The sequence below is a fragment of the Symsagittifera roscoffensis genome, chromosome 7, assembly GCF_963678635.1.
Source record: "Symsagittifera roscoffensis chromosome 7, txSymRosc1.1, whole genome shotgun sequence".
Lineage (NCBI taxonomy): Eukaryota > Metazoa > Xenacoelomorpha > Acoela > Convolutidae > Symsagittifera > Symsagittifera roscoffensis.
In genome coordinates, this window is record NC_087068.1 from 35,631,000 (window position 1) to 35,656,033 (window position 25,034).

The 25,034-nt window shown below is 36.8% G+C and overlaps 2 protein-coding genes across 9 annotated transcripts in view; both read right to left on the reverse strand.

Moving 5' to 3' along the window:
• LOC134850943 (C-terminal-binding protein 1-like) overlaps nucleotides 1-25,034 on the reverse strand; it is a 226,242-nt gene that overhangs the window by 133,870 nt on the left and 67,338 nt on the right. The gene's annotated exons all lie outside the window — the stretch shown is intronic.
• LOC134851443 (cilia- and flagella-associated protein 46-like) overlaps nucleotides 1-25,034 on the reverse strand; it is a 71,995-nt gene that overhangs the window by 16,821 nt on the left and 30,140 nt on the right. For 7 of the 8 annotated variants that reach the window (XM_063867528.1, XM_063867529.1, XM_063867525.1 and 4 more), the window contains 15 exons: nucleotides 18,239-18,517; nucleotides 17,876-18,022; nucleotides 17,524-17,631; nucleotides 17,208-17,364; nucleotides 15,438-15,560; nucleotides 14,867-15,141; nucleotides 12,937-12,966; nucleotides 12,245-12,353; nucleotides 6,324-6,523; nucleotides 5,982-6,130; nucleotides 5,684-5,782; nucleotides 5,053-5,233; nucleotides 4,710-4,823; nucleotides 3,334-3,893; nucleotides 648-786 (listed from right to left, as the gene is read on the reverse strand). In XM_063867528.1, the coding sequence (XP_063723598.1) occupies nucleotides 648-786; nucleotides 3,334-3,893; nucleotides 4,710-4,823; nucleotides 5,053-5,233; nucleotides 5,684-5,782; nucleotides 5,982-6,130; nucleotides 6,324-6,523; nucleotides 12,245-12,353; nucleotides 12,937-12,966; nucleotides 14,867-15,141; nucleotides 15,438-15,560; nucleotides 17,208-17,364; nucleotides 17,524-17,631; nucleotides 17,876-18,022; nucleotides 18,239-18,517 (2,670 nt within the window). The remainder of the gene's footprint in view (nucleotides 1-647; nucleotides 787-3,333; nucleotides 3,894-4,709; nucleotides 4,824-5,052; nucleotides 5,234-5,683; nucleotides 5,783-5,981; nucleotides 6,131-6,323; nucleotides 6,524-12,244; nucleotides 12,354-12,936; nucleotides 12,967-14,866; nucleotides 15,142-15,437; nucleotides 15,561-17,207; nucleotides 17,365-17,523; nucleotides 17,632-17,875; nucleotides 18,023-18,238; nucleotides 18,518-25,034) is intronic. The other variant, XM_063867526.1, reaches the window with a different exon arrangement.

Here is a 25,034-nt window from a genome sequence, read left to right on the forward strand (position 1 = left end):
ACTTTGGCCATTGTTGTTTTTCTATTAAAATAAGGGAGAAAACCGGGTTTCTCAAATCACCACTTAACCTGAGAATTGGCAGGGTAGTTTTGTTGAAGAAAAAAAATTACAGAAAATAGTCAACATTTCAAAACTTTTTTTGAAAGCAATTTCTTTTTTTTCTAAAAAAAGGCAGCTATTTATTGAGATAGATTTTCAACAATCTGTTTTTTTCAATTCAACCATTGATGCGACAAATCTGACATCAACGGTCACAAATCTGACCACACAAAGACACAAAATTTGACTTTTCCGAGAATCAAAATTGAGAAAAATCAATTAGTTTCAAAAAACCTAAAAGAAAACAAAAATTAAAAAAATCGCGACCTGTATAAGAGTCTTCACTACAGACATTGAGTTTGAAAAACGAAAAAAAAACTAGAAATAATATAGGCTAAATTAACACTAAATTGTAACCAAAATTAATTGAAAAGCCAGCCCATTTCATCAAACTTCATCAAATTTTGCCTATATTAGTCTGAAAAGTATTTGACTGAAAACCAAAGACAATTTTTCTCGACACTTTCTTTGTTTGAACTTCGAACTCCGACTAAAAGGGCTTAAATACCACACTTGACTCCCTACATGCCTTCCTTGAGAAAGAGTACCTCAGAGAGTGAGAGCAGGTCAGCGACCACTTGGAACTCGCCCTGGTGTTTGATGCACTCCACCTTCAGAATCCTCTGACATTTGAGAAGAAAATCATTGCGGGACTCTTCGTCGCCAGAGCAGTCGCCCGCAAAACGCCTGCAGCACAACACGAATGACATAAAGGCGACTAAATCACGGTCAAACTTATGGTCAACTAAGGCGACACATTTTAGTCGAACCCTGTTGGACCGAAACAAAACTATTGTAATAAATGTTTTGAGCTTTAAATTTTTGAAAATTTTCACCACCAATTCGTACTGAAAATTATAAAAGCATAAAAACTAGGATGAAAACCAAGAATATGAAAAAAGTTCAACCTTTTTCCGGAAATTTATTTTTAAAGAAAATTACTGCCTTAAGAGAACTCCACCTATCCTAAATGATAGTAGTTTTATTTAAATTTTCAAGAAATTGAGCATGTCAACAATTTGCGCAAAACCAAGAATACGAAAAAAAGTTTAGAATTTTTCCGGTAATTTAATTTTTGTTCATTTACTGCCTTAATAGAACTCCACCTATCCTAAATGATGGTATTTTTGATAAACTTTCAAGAAATTGAGCATGTCAACAGCTCACGTGAAATTTACGTGAAAAAGTCTAGTACCCGGTTGCAATGCCCTTGCTGATTGCAAAGCTAGTTACACTTTAAAATTATAAAGGCTCATTTGACGAACTCAAAACACAGATAATGGAATCTTTTAAGAAAAAGAGATAAACTCATTATTTTCGAAAAGCAATTACAAAAAAAAATCATCATTCTAGATAAATTGGGTCCTAAAAAATTTTCACATTTTCTAACATTGAATAAATTTTATCGAAAAAGTCGAAATTTTATCGAAAAAGCCATAAATTGTTCCCAAAGTTTTCGAAAGACGAATCTGAAAAAAAATCATCATTCTAGATTAATTGGGCCATGAGGCAGGCGCCATTAAATGATCACGTGAAAACTTTTTCAAAATAAAAAAATGAAAAAAGGCAAAATTTCTTTAAACTCAATTACCCGCACCATTACAAGAATAAATAAAAGAAACTGCTTTTCGCAGACCAAAGCATATATTATTCCAAAACGCTTCGGGCCAGACTCGAGCCCAAAAAATTTTCCGTCCGTCCCCAGCCTGTGTGGTTACATCTATGTTGAGCAGGTATAAAACAACCAAAAACCCACAGGATCTCAAATTTCGAAAAAATTTTCACAAGCAATAAAACGGCAAAAACATTTGAAAAAGGCAAAGAAGAAACAAGGGAAAGAAAAGCCAACATAGTCAGCAGACAGTTGGAAAAAAGAGAGTGAACTCAAGAAAACGGATTGATCCAGTTTTCTTACATGGGTTAATTTTATCAAAAAAGTCACTCATAAATTCAAAGAACTTTCAGGCCCTATATTTTTCATTTAGAAAAAACGTGACTTGTTTTTTTAAAAGAAGAATTCAATTTTGAAACTTAAAAGAAAAACATAGCCTTGAAGCTCTTTTAGTTTCGAGAACAATTTATGATAGACATATAAAAATAACCCAATTTGAAAAAACTGGATTGATAGGTCAATTTTTATTCCGCTGAAAAATCTGAAACTTAAGTCGACCACGTTTTTTGTGACCTTTATACTGCCGCAATGAGAATGCGAAATTAGGCTGTTTTTTTTTACATCAGTAAACCAAGCTAGAGATTATGAATCTCAAACCCTTCCAACTGCATAATGAGCTTTTAAATCTACAAATACTACCCACTAACATTGCGGATACCGAACAAATGCTAAGAAAATGCTCCTAAACACATGCTATACAGCAAAAGTAAGTACTTTTAATGAAATTTTTTATTTTGAAATCGAATTAGAAAAAAATCCATTCGGAGTATAACATTGCGCTTGCTAGCTGGCTTGTAGTAAGATTCGATTAAATGTAGTTAAGCATCCAGGCATGCAAATCTCATTTGCTTTAAGTAGATGACATAGATTAACACAGAGGACAAGATCTAAAAAATAAAGCATTAAAAACTAAAGTCAGCCTCAAATTAGACACACTTTTGCGATGCGTCGGATTCGAACCCTCCACGATCCATTGAAAATATGCAAATACTAGCCATTAAAGATGCAGCTATAGATGCAAATAAATTGCCAATGCTGTGCAGCAAAAAAGCCACTAAATAAGAAAACTATTGCTAACTGAGACGTTGAGTCTCCGACAAGTAGCTTAGGAATCTCTTTGAGCCACGGACGCTTGACTAATCGCAAAGAATAGCCGCCAAACAGAGAACAGATGCTAAGAAATTTCCAATGCTACAGATCGTGATTATCGCAAAAGTGCCACCAAAAGGTTGAAAAAGTAGAGTTATACTAATACACTGCGCTCATCAACTCACTTGTGTCACATAGCCAATAGATGGTTGGAAAAGTGTATATGAACAAAAAAACTGCAAAAAAGTTGATTGAAATTTAACTGGCAAATAATTCTTAAATTTATCTAACTAACTGGACCAATAGGTAATTTTTTAATTCCGGCTCAGAAAAACAAGTTCAGTTTTTGAAAATAGCAGTCATTCACAAAAACGGAAATGAATTATCACGACCTATAAGTGACAATCACTTCGGTCTTTTACACTTAAAAATAACAAAACATACCAGAAAAATGCGATCGTTACGCAACTCACCGGTACAAATGGCAGATCTGAAGCACAGTGTAGATTTCATCCATAAATTTTCTCGCCCGATTGAACACCTGTGCCACTTTCTCCAGCCTCTTCACCACGCCAATCAAGGCCCCATGAATTTTCGGCTGCATAGTGCTAACCGAGGCTGAATTAGATGAACCAGTCATTATATGCTCGTACTCAATGAGAGCGAGTTTCAGCTCCAGTTTTGCCATCATCACTTCAATGGACGGCTGCTTGTTCGGCTGTATCATGGTTAGAGTTTCGAATTCATCGAGAGCCGTGTGGATCAAATGACGCGCTTTGCTAAATCTCTCCGAGTCTTCACGCTTCAGCATCAAACATTCCGCTAGAATGTTGGTAGCCGCGAACCAGAAGTCAATGTCTCCCCCCAGACCCTGGGCACTGGCTAGTATTTTCGCTGCCTGGTCGGGATTTGATTCTTTCAAAGCCATTAAGCTAAGTAGTTCCAGGCACTTTCGTCGCGTAAGGGTATCGTCCAGTCGCTTTGCGGCTGAGTTAGCTTCTGCGAGAAACTGGCGGGCATTTTGATACTGGCACTGGAAAAAAATATCGCTTATGAGCCAGTATTTACACAGAGGTGAAGCTGTGCTTCGCAAACACTTGCGAGAACACGACCAAAAAACAGCTCTATCAAGTTAAATAAGAAAAAGTAGAAATAAGCATCGAATTAGCAAAAACTTGGCTACGTGTAGGATTCGACCTACTACAATCAAAAGATTTTGAGTCTCATGCACTATCCCCGCAGCCACGCAAGCTTAACAACCGACAAACACTAGTCACGAATAAAGCAGCTACATTTGCTAATAAATGGCCAATTCAATTCAGCAAAAGTGGCACCAAATAGAAATATACTCAATTTTGCTATTAATAATTTGGAATATAACAAATTGGAGGTATCCACACTAACGTTGCATGTAACAAATTGCAAAGCATAAAGCCACATTAGAAAATTTCTGAAATCGAGTTTTTATTATTGTGATGTTGTTTAAAACAAACAGCTTTTTTCGGTTCATTTGATGAACTAAAAATTCATCAACTGTGTTAATTTATTACTATTCGAATGCCAAAGCACATGCTATAAAAAAGCTCTAAAGGTGCCTAACCATTATTGGAGTGCCGCACCTTAACAGTGCCGCAACAATATTTGCAACTTAGGTTGGAAAAAGAAGAAGGTTCGTAAGCGTAAAAGCAAAATGCATTCAAAAAACATCAAAGAAATCAGAAAAATAACGCAGAGAAAATTCATCATACGCGAAATCATATCTAGTTTACATCATCATTACTCGCTTTAGAAAATAACGTTAAGTTCTCACCCTTCGATACCCATGTTACACTTGAGATTATACACTCACTTGGTCGATGAGGAAGCGCGCCATTTGGATCCAGTTGTCATAGAAAGAAACATCACCTATCTTCCTCCCACTCAACACTAGGGGTTCCCCAAGCGGAAGATCCGCACCACCCGCCTAAAATATTGATCTATTTGACGCACTGCATGGGAAGAAAAACTTTTTGAATCAAATATTCCTAATGTAGGGTTGCGCTTTAAGCTAAACGCTAGCCTCTATTGTTTTTTGTAGTAATCAAAAACCCATAGAAAGCACTGTGTAATGTCACTTTCTGTTCAAATTATCTTCTTATAATCCGCCCAGTAGCTATTGGAATCGAATTAAGTGAATGAAATAGTATAGAGACCGAGGTGGATGTGGTGGATGTGGCTGACATGGAGTGTTGCTGTCTGTTGATCATCATCTGCTTCGTGTTCTCACTCATGTTCGACTGTTCTATCATCACTCGTCTGTTCTGCTTCATCCGCTGCTCCTCTAACATCACCTGCCTCAACTTCTCCTCCATCACACTCAGCTCAGTACGCACCCTCAAACACACACACAAGCTAACAAGTATGTTCAGCTTACGTAAAACATGTCAAGAAAAACATCGCCGCCGTTAAATAAGAATTTAAAATCATTTATCCAGCGGCAACTAGGTCAAAAATACTTTAAATAAAAATTAAAATTGACTTTTTAGATAAAAGCTTTCTTTAACTGGGAACTAAAAAGACTTCAACCGATTTCAAAAACTGGAAAGAAATAAAGTTTGTGTGCCATTTGTATTTTTGTAATTAGAGAGCGTAATTGGCCTTCTACCTGGCAAATTAATTGTTCAATGAGCTTAAAACGATTAGAAGTTAAACAGCGTAAAAAATGTGAGCGTCCTGAAAAAAAAGACGAATCAACTACATGACGTAAATCAGCGTTTTTCCTCGTTCAAAGGTGGGGGTGTAGGAAAAAGAGCCCTGATTTGACATATGAAAATTGTAGCTCACTGTGCCTGTTCTTCCTCGTTGATGTAGAGATGGCCGACCACGTTCTCGTGGTAACTGGCTGCAGCCTCCAAGTTGATCTCATGGCACAACTGCACAAACCTGAACAAAACAAATATCATTATCAAATCAAAAAGCCAGCTAATTTAAAAAAATTAAAAATTAAATGCTTCCAAAATAACTGCGCTGACTGTTAGGTTATCTAAGTTTGTCGCAAATAGCTGAAATTACCAGAGCATCTGCTGATTGCTAAAAGTAAACATCAATTGCTGGATGAACAAAATTAGGGAAAAAATCTCACTTGAGGCGCACCACCTTGCCAATTGAGTCCTTTTCCATGACTTCGCTGGCTATGAACTTGCCCAATGAGAGGGCAGGAAATGCGAGGTAGTTCAAATTCAGCTCACGCACATACTCCACCAGAGTCATCAAGTAGTGCAGTGTGAGCATCTAAAACAACTGAGACATGAAACAGAAAAAGCTAAGATTGATTCAAAATGACCACCTCCTACTTCAAATGGGTGAGATTAAGTACGTCACGTTTTCTGAATGTAAGACCTTTGAGAGAATCAGTCTTTTTCCGCAAATCTATTTTTAGAAAGATTCCAAACAATCGGAACATTCAGGCAGCACAAAAACTAACAGGTTTGTTAAGTGTGAGTTTGTTCACGCAGAAACCGCTCGTGTCTTCGTGACACAACTGGCGCATGCTCTCAGGCATCTCATACAGCGCCCAATCCTCGAATGTCCTTGGGATGGTCTCCACGGGCCCAGTCTTCCTCGCAGTCGCTCCTCCAGCAGCCCCGCCTCCTTTCCCTTTCTCGTTCTTTCCCCCTCCTTCTTCTGAAACACGGAAACATGAAATACATGTACGCAAAAATATCATAAGTTAAGCTTTTCTGAATCCCCTTTATTTTTTCATTTCTGACTTTTAGCACACACGATTGTACAAAATAAGCAACTAAATGAAATGCATGGACTTTCTGAATAACGGCTGAAAAATAATTTCGAGGCTGAATAATAACAGAGCATTGCGTGAACTTACGTTTTCGTAATTAACTAGACTGAATGAGTAGAATTTTGAAAAATGTTTCGGAAATTTACTCACAATTTTTGAAAAGTAAACGTCTCAGTGAAACGTGTAAGTTTCAAAAAGCGTGGGTCAATGTTCGATAACATGTTTCCAAACTCTATTCATTCAATTTTATCGCCCTCACTCGAAAGTGAGGGTGGGAAAAAGATCGATTATCTCAATTTCACCCCCTGCCCGGATTTCCATAGTATGTAAATCGTAAATTACTAGAAGTTATGTACTACAACTATTTGGTACTAAAGCAAAAAGAAAACTTATTTAGGTAAATCAATGCATAAAGTTTGTAAGTTTTTTAAGTCTGTAAGTTGTACATTCTGCATTATTGCCTCTCCATGAATCAAAAAGGACGATTGATACTGCTTTCGTTTTTACAACACTGGGATTTTTGAAGATGTCGGATAATTGTTTGATTTGAAGTATTTCCAGGAACGGTTTTATAGTAGAGCAACTCTCAAACAGATGGGTACAGTTCTCAAACTCATACATACAGAAAGCACATAATGGATCGGGCTTTAAATTTCTATTCCATAGGACGTCTTTATCTGGAAGGCAATTGAAGAGCAGACGGTAGAACAAATTTTTTTCAAAGCTGGTTAACCTTGGTTGTCTCCACAACCATGGCGAAACTTTACTGAATTCAGTTGGGTTCAAGTTGAACTTCGTGCAGCTTTTTTCAATTCTTTTTTTCCAACTATTTTCAAAGTGAAAGTTTTCCACGCATGCTCCATATATTTGGGAGTATTTTGTTTTCGCAAGGATGCTCATCATCCAACCTCGGGAATTTATTATCTCAATGCTTTCGTCATTTAATGAGTTGATACTGAGTTCAGAGTTTTCTAGATCTCCATCTAGTTCTCTGTAAAACCTGCTCGTTGGATTATTCCAGTTTTCCATTAAGAGATGTTTCTGCAGTGGTCCGAAGCTGAAGTAGGCATTTTGAAAATCTTGGATTTTGGCAGCTAAAAGATGGGCCTGCAGGCTGGGAAGTTTCACTCCTCCTTTGAGCATGTCTCGTTCAAGGAATTGCAAAGCTATTTCACATCTCCTGCCAGCTCCCCAAACAATTTTTCTGGTTACTTCCTTGTACATTTTGAGAACATCTATTGAAATTAGATTGTGTCTTCCGATATGAGTTATTTGTGGTATCACAAAAGTGGAGACCGCAATAGATTTTGCTCTGTAACTCATGTATCGATTGAATCTGATCTTGTTGTTTTTAAGTCTTTTCAGAATTTCCTCATTATTTGATATTCTTGAGAGCTCTGTGTCTCCTAGCACTACTCCGAGTACTTTTGCTGTTCTAACAGTTTCCATATTTGGGTGATCGTACAGGCTTAAGGATTTTGATTTACTTCGATTAACTCGAAACTGGGTGCCTTTGCAGAAATCATCAAGTATTTTGTGCAGATGTTGAACCTCGTCAGCGCGAGTGAAAACTGTTAGGTCGTCAGCATACGCAACACTTCGTGTTTCAAGTTTACTAAAATAAGTTGATTCTCGTATTTGATTTAACAGTGGCTCGAGAGCTAAGATAAAAAGCAGAGCTGATAAGGGGCATCCTTGTCGGACTCCTCGTTTCTGTTTGATTTCTCTTGAATTAAACCCATTTATTGCAACTGATGACTTAGAGTTGCAGTACAAGCTTTCTATTAGTGATATCAATTGGCTTGGGCAGCCAATTTTTCGTAGAATTTGGAACATATATTTCCGATCGACCCTATCAAAAGCTTTAGAAAAGTCGATTGTTGAAGCTACCACTTTGGGTTTTGATTTGCGGAGTCTTAATCGGATTTCAAGGATGGCTTGATGTATGGATCTATTGGGCAAATATGCATGTTGCTCGTTCTCAATCACTTCACTTAAAACTGGCTTAAGCCTTCCAGCTATTACATGTGACAGGATTTTCTGGTCTGTGTTTATCAAGCTGATCGGCCTATAGTCATTCGGCAGAAGACTCTCAGTTTCTTTCGGCAACAGTTTGATTATGGCTTTGTTGAAGGACTTCGGCATTTTAGCAAAACTAAAAGCAGATTGAAACAATGGTAAAAGTATATTGGCAAAAGAGAAGGCATGTTGTTGATATAATTCAGATGTAAGTCCGTCAGGACCTGGGCTCGTTCCTTTTTTTAGTTTACTTATTGCCATTTCAATTTCTTCCATTTGAAGTGGAGCATCAAGACTTTCGATGCTCTTGTCCGACAATTTTTTGTGAAAACTATTGAGAATCTCATACCGATCTATGTCCATCACTTGCTCTTCTTTATAGAGGTTTTCGTAGAACGATGTTGTTTCTTCCAATATCCGCTGTGTTTTAGTTGTAATATCCCCAGTTTGAAGTTTCATTTTTCTGATGACTGTTTTAGGTTGCTGTTGCCTAGCCCATCTTTTAATTTCTTTGGGGTTGCCGTCCTGAAGCTCTTTGACATTATTTTGAATACACGTCAAAATTTGTCGACACTCTTCTTGTTCTATTTTTCGCAGTTGACATTCGAGTTCAACTCTTTTTTGATTGCTTATATTCAAATGTTCAATTTGGGATTCTAACATTTGTTTGTATTTTGTTTCTAGTCTGATTTTCTGTATTGAGATGTTGCGTAGGAACTCACGTAATTCTTGCTTACTTACATCATAGTTTTCAATTGACCAATTTTCAAGACGTTTTTCTATTGTTTTTTTGTTATTTGGCAGAATGTTGTTATTCAATCTCCAGATACCTGGACCCATGTCCATTTGAGGTTCTTGAAAAGTTTGGTAACATAAGATCTGGTGGTCACTCAAGGTTGTTTCGTACATTTGGAATGTATCATCCGCCGTGAGAGTATTCGAAAAAATAAAGTCTATTCGGGTGCGTGTTCCAGTTCTGGAGCATTTATGTGTAACTTTATCTTTTTCTAGCTCAACTGCTGTGTCTTTAAGGCAATGTCTGTTCAAAATGGGTTCTACTCTTTTGAATATGGTAACATGTTTTTTCTTGAATACCTTTGCAGTCGAGACTATTTGTGCTTGATGATCTCTCTTGTGATTCGGGAAAGAATTCAAGTCTCCAACAAGAATAAGTGTGTCTGACTCATTTATATCATTTAATTCTGTCATCGCTTCCGATATTAGTTGGCAACTTTTGACATAATTTGCTGTTCTGACATACGCATTCACTACATATGTTCGTTGTTGGGGAAAATGAATTAGCTGGGACGCCCTGTTTTCTGCGATAACGGTTGCTTTCATAGACTTTGGCCAGAGTGTAAGTAGTCCTCCACTACGACCAATTGATGATGTATGAGCAGACTGAAGTTTGTAGTACTCTAGAGTTGTTCTCAACTTATGACTGATATCCGTAGTTTGGGTTTCTTGTAAACAAATTATGAAGTTTGGGTCATAGTTGAGATGGGTTACTTTATTCATTATGTGAATAAGTTTTTCGGGACAATCAAGCCCTCGGCAATTCCAGGTTAGGACTTTCATTGACTTCTTTCGACAGTTCCGACTCGCTATTCAAGCCTTTTTCGTCGGATGATTTGACCGTTTTTTGTCTGATACGACTTCTCGTGATTGTTCCCAGAGACTCAAACTGGGTTTCATTTTCGTTGCTGTAGTTATTTGGTTTGGTTTCAGTTTGGGGGAGTTTCTGCTTTCTCAGCTCGTATTCTCTTCGATTTACATTTCTTTTCACTACTTGCGAGAAATTGGTATTGGTATCGTAGCTGATTTCGCCGTCTGATTGTACTTCTTGGCTGACTTCTTTTTCGGATTGCTTTGGTTTCTTTTCATGATATTCGCTTTCTTTGCTTTTCATTAGGCGTTGATCAGACGGTTCTTTCTGATTATTTTTTGACGACCGAAACTTTTGGTAGCAATAGCTTACGTGATGGCCTTTGGCCCTTCTACCGGCTTTTTCACAGTGTTCGCAGATTAACAATGAGGGGATGTTGCAGAAAAACTGCGTTCCAAATAGTTCAAAGGTCTGCACACAACTTTTTTCGGCCCATGAGGATAATAGTTCTTCTTGTTTTTCGTCTTCGATAAGCATACGACATGATGCTCTTCCGGTGTATACACAGCCACCGTCTTCATCGTTCGTTGCAATCGTCTCTTTCTGGATCATAGTGGTTTGTTTCATCATATCTGGAAGTTTCACTGCTTGCAACACATCTTCGTCATCGAAGAAATGCGCTAGGTTTCTGAAATACATGTTGACTTCTTTAGGGTAAGCATCTATGACGCGTTCTTTAGGTCCCCAAGCAACTATATGCTTGTCTCTGATGTTTATTCCATTCAGCTTAAGTGCTTGTACTTCGTTGTATATCGATTGGGGGGCAAGCACTCGAACCGCTCTGAGTTTCTTGCCATCTTTTTTCGGAATTGTGGTTTTCAGAATGGTAAGATTGTTTCGACATTCGCGCGGGAGGCCTTTACGAATATTTGATACAGCTTCGGCAAATAGTTCTTCTTGTTTTGCTTCGTTCTCGAATATTTCTTTGGTAAAAGGTAAAACAAAATCGACAGTAATCGGATTTTTGTTTTGGTTGTTTCCTAAGTTTTGGACTGGTCCTGGTCTCGAAACCAAGCTTTCCGTAAGTTTTTGGGCAAAAGTTGGCTCTGGGGTACTAATTTCCCCTTCAATTATCAATTCAGTTGTCGATTCGGACATTTTTTCTACGCTTTTCCTTTTATTTCTAAGAAAATAACGTTAAAATGCAGAACCTGCACTAATTTTTGAGTGAACACTGATAAGTGCCTGTAAATTTACGTTAATGTGCGTTAAATTACGCTACTAATTTATGCTGAGTTTACAGGATGACCAAATATATGTTTCCCCTGATAACAATAAAGCAAGAAATTATGTAACAAAGTTAGTTTATAAACGATAATTCCATAGTAAAAGGCGATGGAAGTACGCGATTTCCATAGTAAAAGGCGATGGAAGTACACGTAATTGGCAGTGGGTCTAGAGTCTAAGACATGACATCGATCCAGGCCAATAACTAGGCAAACGACAAGGTTCAACAAAACTGAAAGATCCCAGCATTGATAAACTTCCATTTGCGTTTCCGTTTTCTCTGTAATTCTACAGCCCACACCGTTTCCAAACCAGCATCCACTTTTTTCAAAAACGTTTCTTGAATTTTATGTTGGAGATTTTTGAACTAGTTCAAAAGCATATTTTATAACTCTGAATGCCACCGAGTTCCAAAATGCGTCGTAATGTTGAGGCTTGCATGAGCCAGCATATTGCAGCATTCTGAGCACTATATTGTTTATTAGCGCCGTCATAGTTCTTTGGCTTTGAATCGAAGATAATTGAATCATAGGAGGAGGAACTAACTACCAACAGACGAGTATCTCTCAGCTACTGAGAAGGACATCTTTCGTGAGATCAGTAACTCCTAATTCATGTTCTTCATTTGTTTTTGAGAAAAATTGTTCATTTGTACTCCCGGATTGAGGTACTTGGACAATAATCAAGCAGCTACCTTTTTTCTTGTCGCCATCTTTTTTGCCCCCGTCTTTCTTCTTCGCAGACGCACCCTTCTCCACTGGACCCTTGTCGTCTTTGCCTCTGTTGCCCTGCATCAGAGTCACCTAAAAACGAAACACTTTAAGAGAGACTCAAACTTTTCACAAGGCAGGACCGGTGCTATCATTCTTTTGTTTACAGATGGATGTACTGGAAACTGAGGCAACATGACTATCATATCAACACGGGGCCATTTCTCTATAGGCTATGTTAGCTGACTCATTAATTGAGCCTCACCATTTGGTCTAAGACTTCGGTTTCTATATAAGCAATGCGACATTTAACCCATCTGGTTTGTTACTAGGTTCAATATTCGCATACGCCTGACTATTTTATTATCCATTTCAAAGGGAGATGGAATTAAGAGGGTACCACAGAGAGCAGGATGATTTGTAATAGATTCCAAACATTAAATCCCGTCCGAAGCTCAAACGGTCAGATTTCACAGTACATTAAAAGAGTCATTTGTGAGTTCAAGTAATCCAATTCGATCTCAAATCCTCGGTGCAAATACAGAAAAAAGATTTGGAAGTTATGAAATAGACATAAAACACAAAATGAGGGAGAAAATTATGACCCCCGAAAAATGGAAGCAGCTCAAACTGCGAGCATTCAAAACCATCAATAGTTCACCCAAATATACTCCACCTTATTTGTGGTGAGACGAGACCACAAGTCCTGAAATTAGGTTAAATTTTTTGGTATCTAATAATTCTTGACAACTAAAAGTGAAAATCACCCCAAATATACTGATGATGTCGAATTGACGAAAACATTTTAATATTGACCTTGTTTTTATCAGTCCTAAAATTAAGTTGATTTTTTTGGTATTTAATAATTCTTGAAAATTAAAAGTGCACGAACAAAAAAACACAATCAAACTTTGACTAAATGAAAGTGCCGTGTGCGTACATGTTTTGCAAAATGATACCGCTCATCACTTTTAAACTGCATTCTCTACCTTCTCAATGTTTTTAATATCCAGAAATTCTTGATAGTTAGTAGCCGCCCAGAGTTTCTAAAAGACATACAAAACTACTCGTATCAGGGCTGAGCCCTGAAAATTCTGACTGCCTCTTGAGCTCTATGGAGCAGTAATAGCTTGAAAAAATTAAGAGTAATGAAATAAATTTTAAAAAATAATAATAAAATTTGAGATTTTTGTAAAAATCAGTACCTCATACGCCATATAAAGTACTAAATGAAAACTTTCGCTCCTAGTAACAAATCAATTATGGCAAATAAGCTTCCTTCAACCTAAATGGCAATCTTTGAACCCCCATGACTTGACGAAAAATGATCATCAGGATAACAATAAACTTGAGCTCAGGACTACAATACCTTTTGAATGATATTTTAAAAATTCCGTCAAAAATGGCTAGTTAAAAAGTCGAAATTTATCTGAAAAAAAAACCACCCCGAGCCTAAATATTTCATTACTTTTGTTACTAAAGTCATAACAATAAACAAAGATATGAGTAAACACACTCCAAATATCCGTCGCTAAAAATGTAATGTTCCGACTTTCAAAGAAAACGGTATATTTATGCTTGGGGTGGTTTTTTGTTTCGACAAATCTTTGTTTGGTGTAATTTTTTTATTCAGTTAATTTTTGGCGATCAAAACAATAGTTTTCTTTGTCCTGAAAGCGCAATGCGAATCATTTATGCGTAGCGAGTAATCCCGCTGAATAAAATCGTTAAAAATTGAATTGAGGCTAGCTAGTCTGTCGTAATAATTTAATACGACTCAAATTTTTACATTTGATTTTTGAGTTTGTCCAAAATTTAGAGTTTTTCAATATTTCTGTTTCCCAAAAAATTATTCGATATGGATTAAGGGGCAGTCGGAACATTCAAGGCTTTGCCCTGATTAAAGAGCAGTCTTGTTTTATTCACTAAATTTTCGGCGATCGAAAAATTTTTTAGTATCCCATTGAAGATATTGACTCCCTGAATTCAAATATAAAAAGATATTTTTACCTCCGATCATTTTTTTAACAATGTTCTAGGAGTTTGAAAATTTCCAATTTGGCCATGCTCTGGACTAATATATGAGCGTTTTGAGGATTTTATTCATAATGCTGAAGTATAACGCAAATTTGTAATGTTACTTATGCGTGGCGAATTATCCCGCCCAACAAAATCGTTCCAAATTGAATTGAGGCTAGCTAATCGGTCGTAATAATTTCGTATGACTCAAATTTGTACACTTGATCTTTGATTTCGAGCAGTCTTGTTTCAAATTATATTCGAATAACTGTTCCTACAACTTCGAATATTATATTCGAATAACTGTTCCGACCACTTCAAATATTATATTCGAATAATTTTTGTTTCGACCACTTCCAGAAGCCGGGAGAAACTATGTATAACTAGGGTGAATTTTTTCAAGCAAGTTCAGTTACTTCAAAATGGATTCGCAGAAAATCGAGTCTGGTGGTATAATTTAAACCTTTCAATCGTAAGTTGTTTTCAAAAAATTAAAATTTCAGTGTCGAGGATGAATTGGCTATACTTGGGAAATGAAAATCTTGATACCAGCTGTCTGTTGCAGTTTAAGAGGAATTAAAACCTACCTGCCAAATCCTCATGACACAAGTGTAGGCCATGAGTACGCAGTACGGGAATGTTCTAGAAGAAGTTCCCACAATATGTGCCAGCATTAGGTGGCTCCTCATGAGCAGCTCCAGCTGGTTCACTCCGTTTACATTCTCCACAGTCAAGGCCAGGTTGTTGAGGTTGGTGCCTATTTCTGCCTTGCGCACAATGGGGATGTACTGGCCAGCATCAAACAAGTCCGCATCGTCGTCTTCATCGTCCGACACCAAGTCTTCCAACTTCTCCTCCTCCACTGAAAACAACCCAACTGATGCTAATCGACTTCGCCTTAGCCTTAAAAACATTTAGGAGTGATATGAGTACCACAAAAAACTGCTCCCATATGGAACCGATCATGTCTTCAAGTTATTCTCACTTATTCTAACACTTTCGCTTGTACTAGATAGTTGGTAAGAGGTTATTTTCTCAATAACAGATTTGACATTCACCGCTGCCAGATTCATCAGTTGTCGGGCATTCTGATCCCACAAAGTGTGTTTTCAGAAAACAATCGATCGCAAAACTATGTAATATATACTTCAAACTTACCAGCAGTCGGATCCAGTTGAACTTTTGCTCCATTGTCTCCTGTCAGAGAATTGGTTTCGGATCGGGTAGTGCTCTTTGCGCCAACGGTACTCCTCTTGCTAACCTTCTTGCCCGATTTCCGGGCTGGAAAGAAAGAAACCAATCAAACACTCAATTAAACAGCCGAAATCAAAATCATTTTCATAAAAAATTTGAGCTAAAGTTCAGAAACTTTGAAATTTTAACGCTGAATTACTCCTGAAAACAGAAACATTAAAATCTACGACCCAGGCACCATTTAAGCGAGAAAAAAAGTTACACGAAATCAGAAGTAGTAAATTCAGAAAACATAGTTACCGGACAGCTGGAAAAGAGTCAATGAACGCAAGGAAAGAAAAGCAGCTTACTTACTTTTTTAAATACTTCAACTTTCAAATTTCAAAAAATATATAGTTATATAAATGATCTTGTGACTCTTTGAGTTTCACGTATAATTTATGATTGGAAATTTTTTGATAAAACTATCTCAATATGAGAAAACTGGATCAATGGGTAAAGTTCTTATTCCGCTGGGAAACCTGAAAATTAAAATCCTCTTTCGCAAATAGAAATCGATCACGTTTTTCGTGACCTTTACACTGTTGCTGCTCAACAATGGAATTTTGCTTTCCTTTTCCCCCAAGGCAATGAACTGAACCTAGAAAAAATTCTAAATTCAAACCACGAAACATCAAGCTTGAGCGTGAAGAAATTTTAAAACTTTCCCTGAAAAAAATCACGACCGACATAAGAATCTTCCTTACGTTCATCGACTCTTAATTACCGAAAAACATTGGCATATAGTGAAAATTGCTAAAATCAGAAGAATAGTCTATGCTGTCGAAAATAGCCGACAAAAAAAGCAGACGAGCGAAAGCCCGACAGTTAAGTTTTCCCAGAAAAAAGAATGAGAAAACATGAAGAGTCGCACTACCGTTCGTTTGCTCGAACAACACATCTTTGGATTCGAAGGCACACGGTTTACCGACAGACCACGTGGGATAGTGCCTGGAAGTTATTGAGGCTTCATAACGAATCAAGGTCAGCTCTCGCAATTTATAACAGAAACATAGCCAAATGATGGTTGGAAAGTGTAAAAGACTCCCGGGAAACCTTTAAAAATGATTGAAACCTTTTGAACATTTTTTAGGCTTCGAATTTCAAAAAAAATCTAACTTCGAATTTCGGCCACCAGAAATTTAAATTTTGAATTTCGAGTATTGCTCATGGACTTTTACACTTTTGCTGTTCGCTAGTGGACTTTGTTTAACAAAGGAAATGAAAAGAACTTAAAACAAATCAACAGCCAAACAGCGAAAAACCAAATTCGGGCGTGAACATGTTTTACTTTTTCGTGGAACAAATAACAAACCAAAAACGTCACGATCTATAAGTGACAATCACTTCGCTCTTTAACACTTAAAAAACGTAGATACCGCAAATAACTGAGGCGCAAAAACACATTACAAAAATGACAATACAAAAATATAGGCTGAGAAAAGGATCCTCTCCTGTCAAATAATGCTGGGCCATCGGAAGTGCCTTTTAAGCTGACTTTTTGGGCCTCGAAACGAAATTAAAGAGCTCATTAAGCTTCTAAACCGGACTGCTAAAACTACTTTCGCAATCAGGTGGTAATATGGTACACTTAGCTAACGCCCGGAAAAATGGCTAATTACAAATTCATCTAATCATAAGTAAAATACATGGTTAAAAGTTGACTATTCTTGAGTTTCTCTTAATGATGCTGACCAGATTTGGTTGAGGGCAGAGGGAACTTCATGTTAAGGAGGATATTGACCGCCCAGTCTATGACGTCTACTGAGTCCTGCAGAGGGTACTCGTTCACATACAGCCACTCTCCAAACTCCAGCAGATAGTCCACCTTCTGCCAGTCGTGTGTAGCACTCTGAAAAGAAAACAAGGTATACTACAACTACTACAGTCGCACAACACACGATAAACACGAGCGCAAAAGTGTCACGGAAAAACAAGAAACCTGTGAATAAAAACCCAGAACTGGAGGTACTTATGCTAGTTTCTATATTCTCCGCCCAGTAGTACGAACCGTGAGAGCCTCGATGGAGTTCTGGAAAGAGGTGAGTTGTTCGAGTTCTTTCTTGGAACTGAGTGCCACCCGTCTCCACATGTAGGCCACATAATCCTCACTCTCGTCCTAAATCCCACACAGTACTAAAAACCACTCAGCGAAATTTGCACAAGTGCAACTTTTGAACCCTAATTGAATCTTGCAACATTCATTTTAAACACTCGATTCATACTCGTCTAATAACTCTCAATTTATTGAACTCCAAACTCTCTATTAGAACTATTCCTTTCAATTTTTTGTTTTCATATTACTATTAGTATTATAAATGTTTATCTTGGGCTTAAGCTTGAGCATTGGATACATCACTGACCTTGAACTTGGCAATGTCGGCCGAGACATTCTGACCCAGCTTGGCCTTGACCATGACCCTGTGTTTGAACACCAGCAATCTGTGCTTCGTCCTCGGTAGAATGTTCACAGCCTCATCCATTGCAGCTAGACCACCCTCGTAGTTTTTCTAAACATGGTTCTATAATCTGAAAGGCTTTTGTTTTAAAAGGTTGGAAAACCTTCTTCAGTTTTCTAGAGTTTTCATCAACAATTTCTATAAATCTATGGCTGCGGTGATGTACTACTTCATGAAGCTCAGCAGTTACTTAAGCAGCCATTGTTTTTTGCTCTTTTTACAAAGACTCGAATTTTTTTCGTAACAAGCTGTATTCTCGCAACTAACCTTGTCGATGAAAGAAAGGAACAGAACACCGTACATGGCGGCTCTCAAGGTCAAGTCCTCGGACGGGTCTCCTATTTTCTGCGTGTCAGAGGGCTGCATCAGAGTCGCGAGGATATTTGCCTGCGTACTCACAGTTGCTCCCCCATCCGTGCCTGCCTGGGCTAATTGCGGAGCTTGAGACACAGACTTCCTGTCTGTCTTCGGAGCGGTCATCGGAAGTGGTTGGGTCCGAGATGTGTCCAAATCAGCCAGCTCACCATTGCTCATTTTGCTCGCTTCCTAATATAATGAATCAAATACTTTACCCATCTAAAACACCAGTGATATACAAGTCCACGACTTAACTTAAAATAGTGTTTCGAAGTTAGAATGAGGCAAACAGATTTCAACCTACTAACTCTATGAAAAAGCTTATCTTACAATTTTCATACATTTTTGCCATGAAAATTTTCTTGTTTTGGCAAAAAGTCGTCATAAAAAAAGAAAATTTTTGCTTAAAAGAGCTAATCATACATTTTCCGAATCTGTAAATTGTATGAATAACCTTTAATTTTTTTGATAACAACACCAAAAATTTTTTTTTAATTTCAAAGGTGTCCCAAAAAATTTTATAAATTTTTAACGCAAAATTGATATCGAATTTTGTACTCACAAAGTTTTTCCAAAAATATTTTTTGTTGCAAGCAATTTTTTTTGTGATCATAACCTCGTCCTGGATACTCAAAACCTGGACTGTGTTTTTGTTTCTCTAGGTAACTAATTCAAAAAAATTTCGCCAAAAGTTAAACAGAGGCGAAGCTGCGCTCCTCAAACACTAGCGAGAACACGACAAAAAGCTACTCAATAAAAAGCAAAAAAAGCAGAAAAAACCTCGAACTGGTAAAAGTTCGGATACCTCTCGTATTTGATCTGCGACCAAGAGATTATGATTAACACGCGCTAAACTCTCATCAACGAACGCTCAGTAAATCGCTAAGACTAGCCACAAGATGCAGAGAACAGATGCTATAACATTTCCAATGCTACAGATCGTGATTATTGCAGAAGTGCCGTTAAATAAAACCTTCATTTGCGAGTTAGCTGCCATTAAGCAACACAATTAATTAACACTTTTATTTGCAAGTAAGGTTGGAAAAAAAACGAAGTTTGTACTTATACACTACGCTCTTAAGCTGGCTAGTGTACAAAGTTTACTTCTTTCATTATATTGTTTGTGAAATAAACAACTGTTTTCAGGGCGTTTCCAATGCATTGAACATAAAGACCGTTAAACCTTTGCTAAATCTAGCTTTGAGTAACCAGTGTCTTTGTCCAATACAACCCAACTAAATTTCAGAAAAAATTTAACATAAAAAACATTTACATTTTTGGTTCATGGAAAAATACTAGTCATGTAAATTCCATATACGAAAAGTCACAAACCAAAGACATTTCATGCAATTTTCTGTAATTAAAAAATAAAATTGCTTGAAAAAAGTATGATTTAGTTTTTTTATATATGAAAATTGTTTGATTCGCATTTTTGGTCAACCAGGATGCTCAATTTTTTAAGAGCAAAATTTGGCCCAAATTAATTGCAGATTTTGTTCTTCTCAGTCAATGTCCAGAATTGGGCTGATATGTGTTGCGTGCTTTGCATATCAGACCAGCTACAATCTCTTTTTGTAAATAACTGGCATTTGGGAGTTTCTCTGCTATAGGACAAACTCTATCATTGTTCCGATCATTGAAAGTGGGGAAGAACTTTGTATTCGGGTGTGTTTCATTTTTTATTTCTTTTTATTTCCACTGAAAATGGTACCACGAATAATTATCGGAATCGATCAAGTGATTTAACAAACTTAAAACGTAAATTGGATGTTTAATTCAGTGCTTTCTTAGCAATAAAGGTTTTTAAATTATATATAAACAATTATTGTGCAAAAAATTTACTTAACAAATTTTTAAATTTGTTCATGAATATGGTCGGAACAATCTGTGATACTTGCACAGCAATCAGTTATCCTTTTAATTTTTGCGGTAGAAATTTTGAATAGAATGCAATTCAAGCCAGTCAGCCGATTCTGGTTCCAAAGATGATTGCACTCATTTCATATTTAACTTTGCGTCTGTCTACTTAAAAAAAAAACATTATGTTTGGGATCGCGGGATTTTTTACGTGTTCCACCCAAAAATCATTATTTCTGAACAGAAATTTTTTGGTTCAACCTGATTGGCTAGAATACGCCGATCAAATTTCAGCATCATCTCGAAATGTTAGGTCGACTTGTAAATAAGCCCAATCGGCCAAACGTATAGAGCTTTTGGTAAACTATTTGAATTTATTTCAAAGCTACAGATTTTTACCCAGACTAGAAAAAAAAACAGAAAAATTTCTAGGAAGAAACGATGACTTTCACTAATTCCAGCCTTGTTTGGAATCGGCTAAAGAACAAAGTAATCGCATTTGTATTTACCAAACCAATCAGTGCGATCAGTGTTTTGTTACTCTGCATTTATACATAGAATATTACAAAACTGCCAGATTGAGAAATTTGGGCGGAATTTGGGCGATTGTGGGTCTTAAGTAAAAAGACCCACAATCGCCCTATCTTTGGTATCTCATTAAAATTGCGGATCTTGTTAACTATTTCTCTCCTCCCTTTTGGACCTTGTTCACTACCCCCCCCCCCCCCTATGCATGCATTGTTTTTGACAACCATTTCTGTATAAAATATGCATTTCAAAAACGTCAACAATTAAGTGGGTTTTCATTTTCGCGCGTTCGTATTTTTATTACTCACTATTCATATAATACCCACTTAAAAAATGTTTAATATATATATTTTTTTTCTGAAAATTGTTTTAAGCAATTGAAAATGTGGCCGCTAAAGTTGAATTTCTGAAAATCGAAACAGGGGGGGGGGGAATAGTTAAGATCCAAAATTGCCACCCCTATAAAAAACAAGAAGTAAATAGCACTAGAACGATGTTTTTAAGATTCGAATTTTGCTGAAAGGGATTGCCAAGTAGAACCGATATTTGACATATTTGCCACCTCGGATGCAAATATTTTCCTCGACTCGACAACAATAACTGCAGACTTTGCAAAACAAAAAAAACTGCAAAATAAGGCTTAATTCATATGCAATGTTATTGAAAGGTTTATCAATTACTGTGTATATCAAGAATCTAAATTGACGATTTGTATCTATTGTACATTCAATGTTCAGAGCTTTTCCGACAGATCTAATGAATGAACCGTACTATTTCTTCACTCGTCGCTTAATCGGGTTTAAAAAAAACTTATTCAGAAACTAACTGTGAATGCAAAATAAGTTGATTTAATCGCAAAAAAAAAATATTGGAAAAATATTTAATGATTACAATATTTGGACAATTAAAAGTATAAAACAACTATTCTATAACAAATTCCAAATTTTCTAAAACAAAAGTTTTTGCTCACTAGTTTGAAATGCATATTTTACGCGGAATCTAGTTTCAAAAATAACACATGGCTAGGAGGAATATTCTACGGTAGGTCATTCAGGGGGTGGGGATTGTACGGTTGATCCGCTTTCCGATTTAATAATTTCCATCTTTGGCGTTGCTGCTATTCCCGGCTATTTACAACCCCCCTCCTCCACATTTCAAATTTTCCACTTTCTCAGCTGTCTTACGTGTTATTATGGCTGAATGCGTTGTGTTACCATAAGGGAGGAAGAACAATAGTTCGTTTGTTCACAATGCTAAATTTAATTACATTATGACAATTTAAATGACAATTCAAAACTGAAATTCAAATGTTGAGGGGGGAGGGGGGGGGGGGAGCCCTATTTAGATCTCAATCTGACAGCATTTCTTTTCGCTATTTTGAGCTTCAATCCATTCGCTATCTATTTCAAAATTTCAGCACTTCAAAATTGAGTGAACGTGTTATGAGAGCGAAGTAAATTATGTTTCAATTAATTTTCCTTCCATCAAACGAATGAATAAATACACGAAAAATCACACAGCACGTGATTTCTTTTGACTTCTTGAAACTGAATAAATTCGATGAAACTTGCGGGGGAAATACATACTTGCCAAATAACGCACGTTTTGAAAAGTGGGGAAATTCGCAAAAATCATTAAATTCGTTTCAACTTCAATTGCTGAATTTTGGGCAAGAAAACTGGAGCAAGGCAAACTAATGAAAATGGAATTCTCGTCACTATGCGAATTTATTAAATCAAAAGAGAACGCAATTCTATTTTTGCAACATCACGGTCTTTTACACAAGGAGAGATTCTGCCGAGTTTGCGGGACTGCAATGAAGTTGAGTTTGTCAGTACGTGAAGACCGGTGGAGATGCAAGGCAAACAAATGTTACCGACAAATCCAAGCCAAGTCTGGCTCGCTGCTAGAGTGCTCAAAACTCTCCTACGAACGCTTCATTCTCTTCATCTACTCGTGGTCTAAAGGCAACACCACTGACCCAGACACTATGTTCCAAGAACTGGGGTTTGGAATGAGTGCAAAAGAGGCGGCCTACTGGAACAACGTGCTGCGTGAGGTGTGTGCCCAGTACTTCCAGATCAACAAGGATGAAGCAGACGATAAGGCTGCAGTGCAAGACTGGGTGAGCAAAGCGAAGAAAATCAGAAAAGCAGGCAAGAAAGATGACCCCAAATTGAGACTGGACCTGCATTTCTCCGAATTCCTCTGGCGTCGAACACACAAAAACAAAGACTTGTTCATGCAAATTTTGCACGACATTGCCGAATTCAACCCACTCAGAAATTGAAGAGAAAGAAAAAAAATTCGAAGAAAGAAATGACTATAAAACTAAACTTGCAAACAAAACTCACTGAAACTTCCAATTTTACTTGAATGTTCTAAGGTTAAATTGTTTCATACGAAATTGATTCTTCCACAAATCGTTTTAAATCTCAACACGCTCAAAAGAAAACACACTCTAGCCTTTACCTTGAGCCATGTTTTCGTCTCTTGCAGTGCGCTTTGGTTTAAAATTTTCTGATTGACCTGAAAATTACAACGAACAAGTCGATCACAGAGTTAGAAATGGTAATATAAGTTAGCCACTCATCCGAGACATTGTCGGATAACACATATAGCTTAAATTCATAGTCATAAAAAGTATATTTTCTTAAACGTATTGCCGTTTACTAAAGGTAATGTGAAGCAGTCAAAAAACGTTTTTAAATTATTTTTCACCTTGTAGGAAACTTCTGCACAACGGCAGAGGTGATTCAATGTTACCAAAAACACCATATAATTCAGTACGAAATCCCCTAAAACTTTATTGATTTGCTGCGATTACAAACAACAGGATAGAATTAGGAAGATTTGCGTATTAGGGAGATATAAAAAGTATTTTGGTATACTGAGTATGTCACAGGATTTCGCCTAACACGTACCAAACACTTTATTTATAAGACAAACACATTTTAATCAAGGCTAGCCGGTTAATGTGCAAGTAGCACAGAATGTTCCGACCACAGTCTTAGAAAAGTACAATTTTTTTTTTAAAATTTGTGTCGTTTTTTTTCTGACAAACTGAGGCATATTTAACAGTCATACAAAAAAAACAATCGGAATACCGATTTTGAAGAAAAATGACTAGAAAAACAAAAAAAAACATAAAAATTTGAAACTTTTTTCAATTTTTTTTGCAGAAAATTTTATAATTTTTGATACTCAAAATGTCATAAAAAATCTCCAAAAACTAATTTTGTTTAAGTAAAAATAAAATTAAGCATAAATAAGCTATTGTAAACGGCCTAAATCAAGCATAAACAAGCGTGCTCGCTCGCTTTACTCGCTCGAATTTAGACGAAAAATCAAAAATTTCAAACCAGCTTTTCTCGGCACTGGGAATCACGACTAAAAGACCTTCATTATGATATATCACTCAAATCTCTCCGAGGATTTTTTGCGGTAGCTGTTTTTGCGTAGAAAAAAGAACAAAAACACCCGAATACAAAGTTCTTCCCAAAACAAAAAACACGGAAAAAAATCAACTGAAAGAAGTACTGAAACACATCATTTGAAACTAGTAGGGAAATTATTAGGACGAATTAAGTTATGTTAAATCAATTTGGAATAAGAGACTATTTCAAAATTTGGATCAATTTGCCGCAGTCAGATAAATCACGCTTCAACGCTGAGCATCATAAATAAGTGCATAAATTAGCCCAGGAAATTGACTAAATAAAACTTTTCAATAAAGCTCTAATATCGCAGGCCGTTTTTCGTTTTAGCGGTTTTTGCGGAAATGAAACTTCAATCTTGCGCCTGAATTGATCCCCGGACCTGAAGATTAGGAGCCTCACGTTCCCGCATCTGCATCACAGAGATGCGAGAACGCCAGCAAAAAAAGCATGTACAGTTGCTATTAAATTGCCGATGATATGCATTAACGCAAAATTGCTACCAAATGAGCACTTTTATTCGCGAGTTAGGTTGAAAAAAGTAGACTTCCCAATATGACACTACTCTCACTGGCTGGCTTGCGTAAATAATTCACATTTTTTTGCCATTCGCACTTTGGTCATTGAAAAGTCTAATTTGCCGTTCATTTAGCAATTTTGATATAGCGCCATTTTGATTAATTATGTTTTTTTTTCTATATTCATAACGTTTTTTTTCTTAAACATTGCAATTAGATCAATGCTCCATTCGATGTATTCTTTTGACTAAGGGGAGAACGAGCAAACAAAACATAAACTTCAAAAATTGTCCTAATACTGTTTATCAGAAAAACAACACTTTCTGCAAGTTTCTTGGATCTCAATTACCTGCACCGTTACTTGAT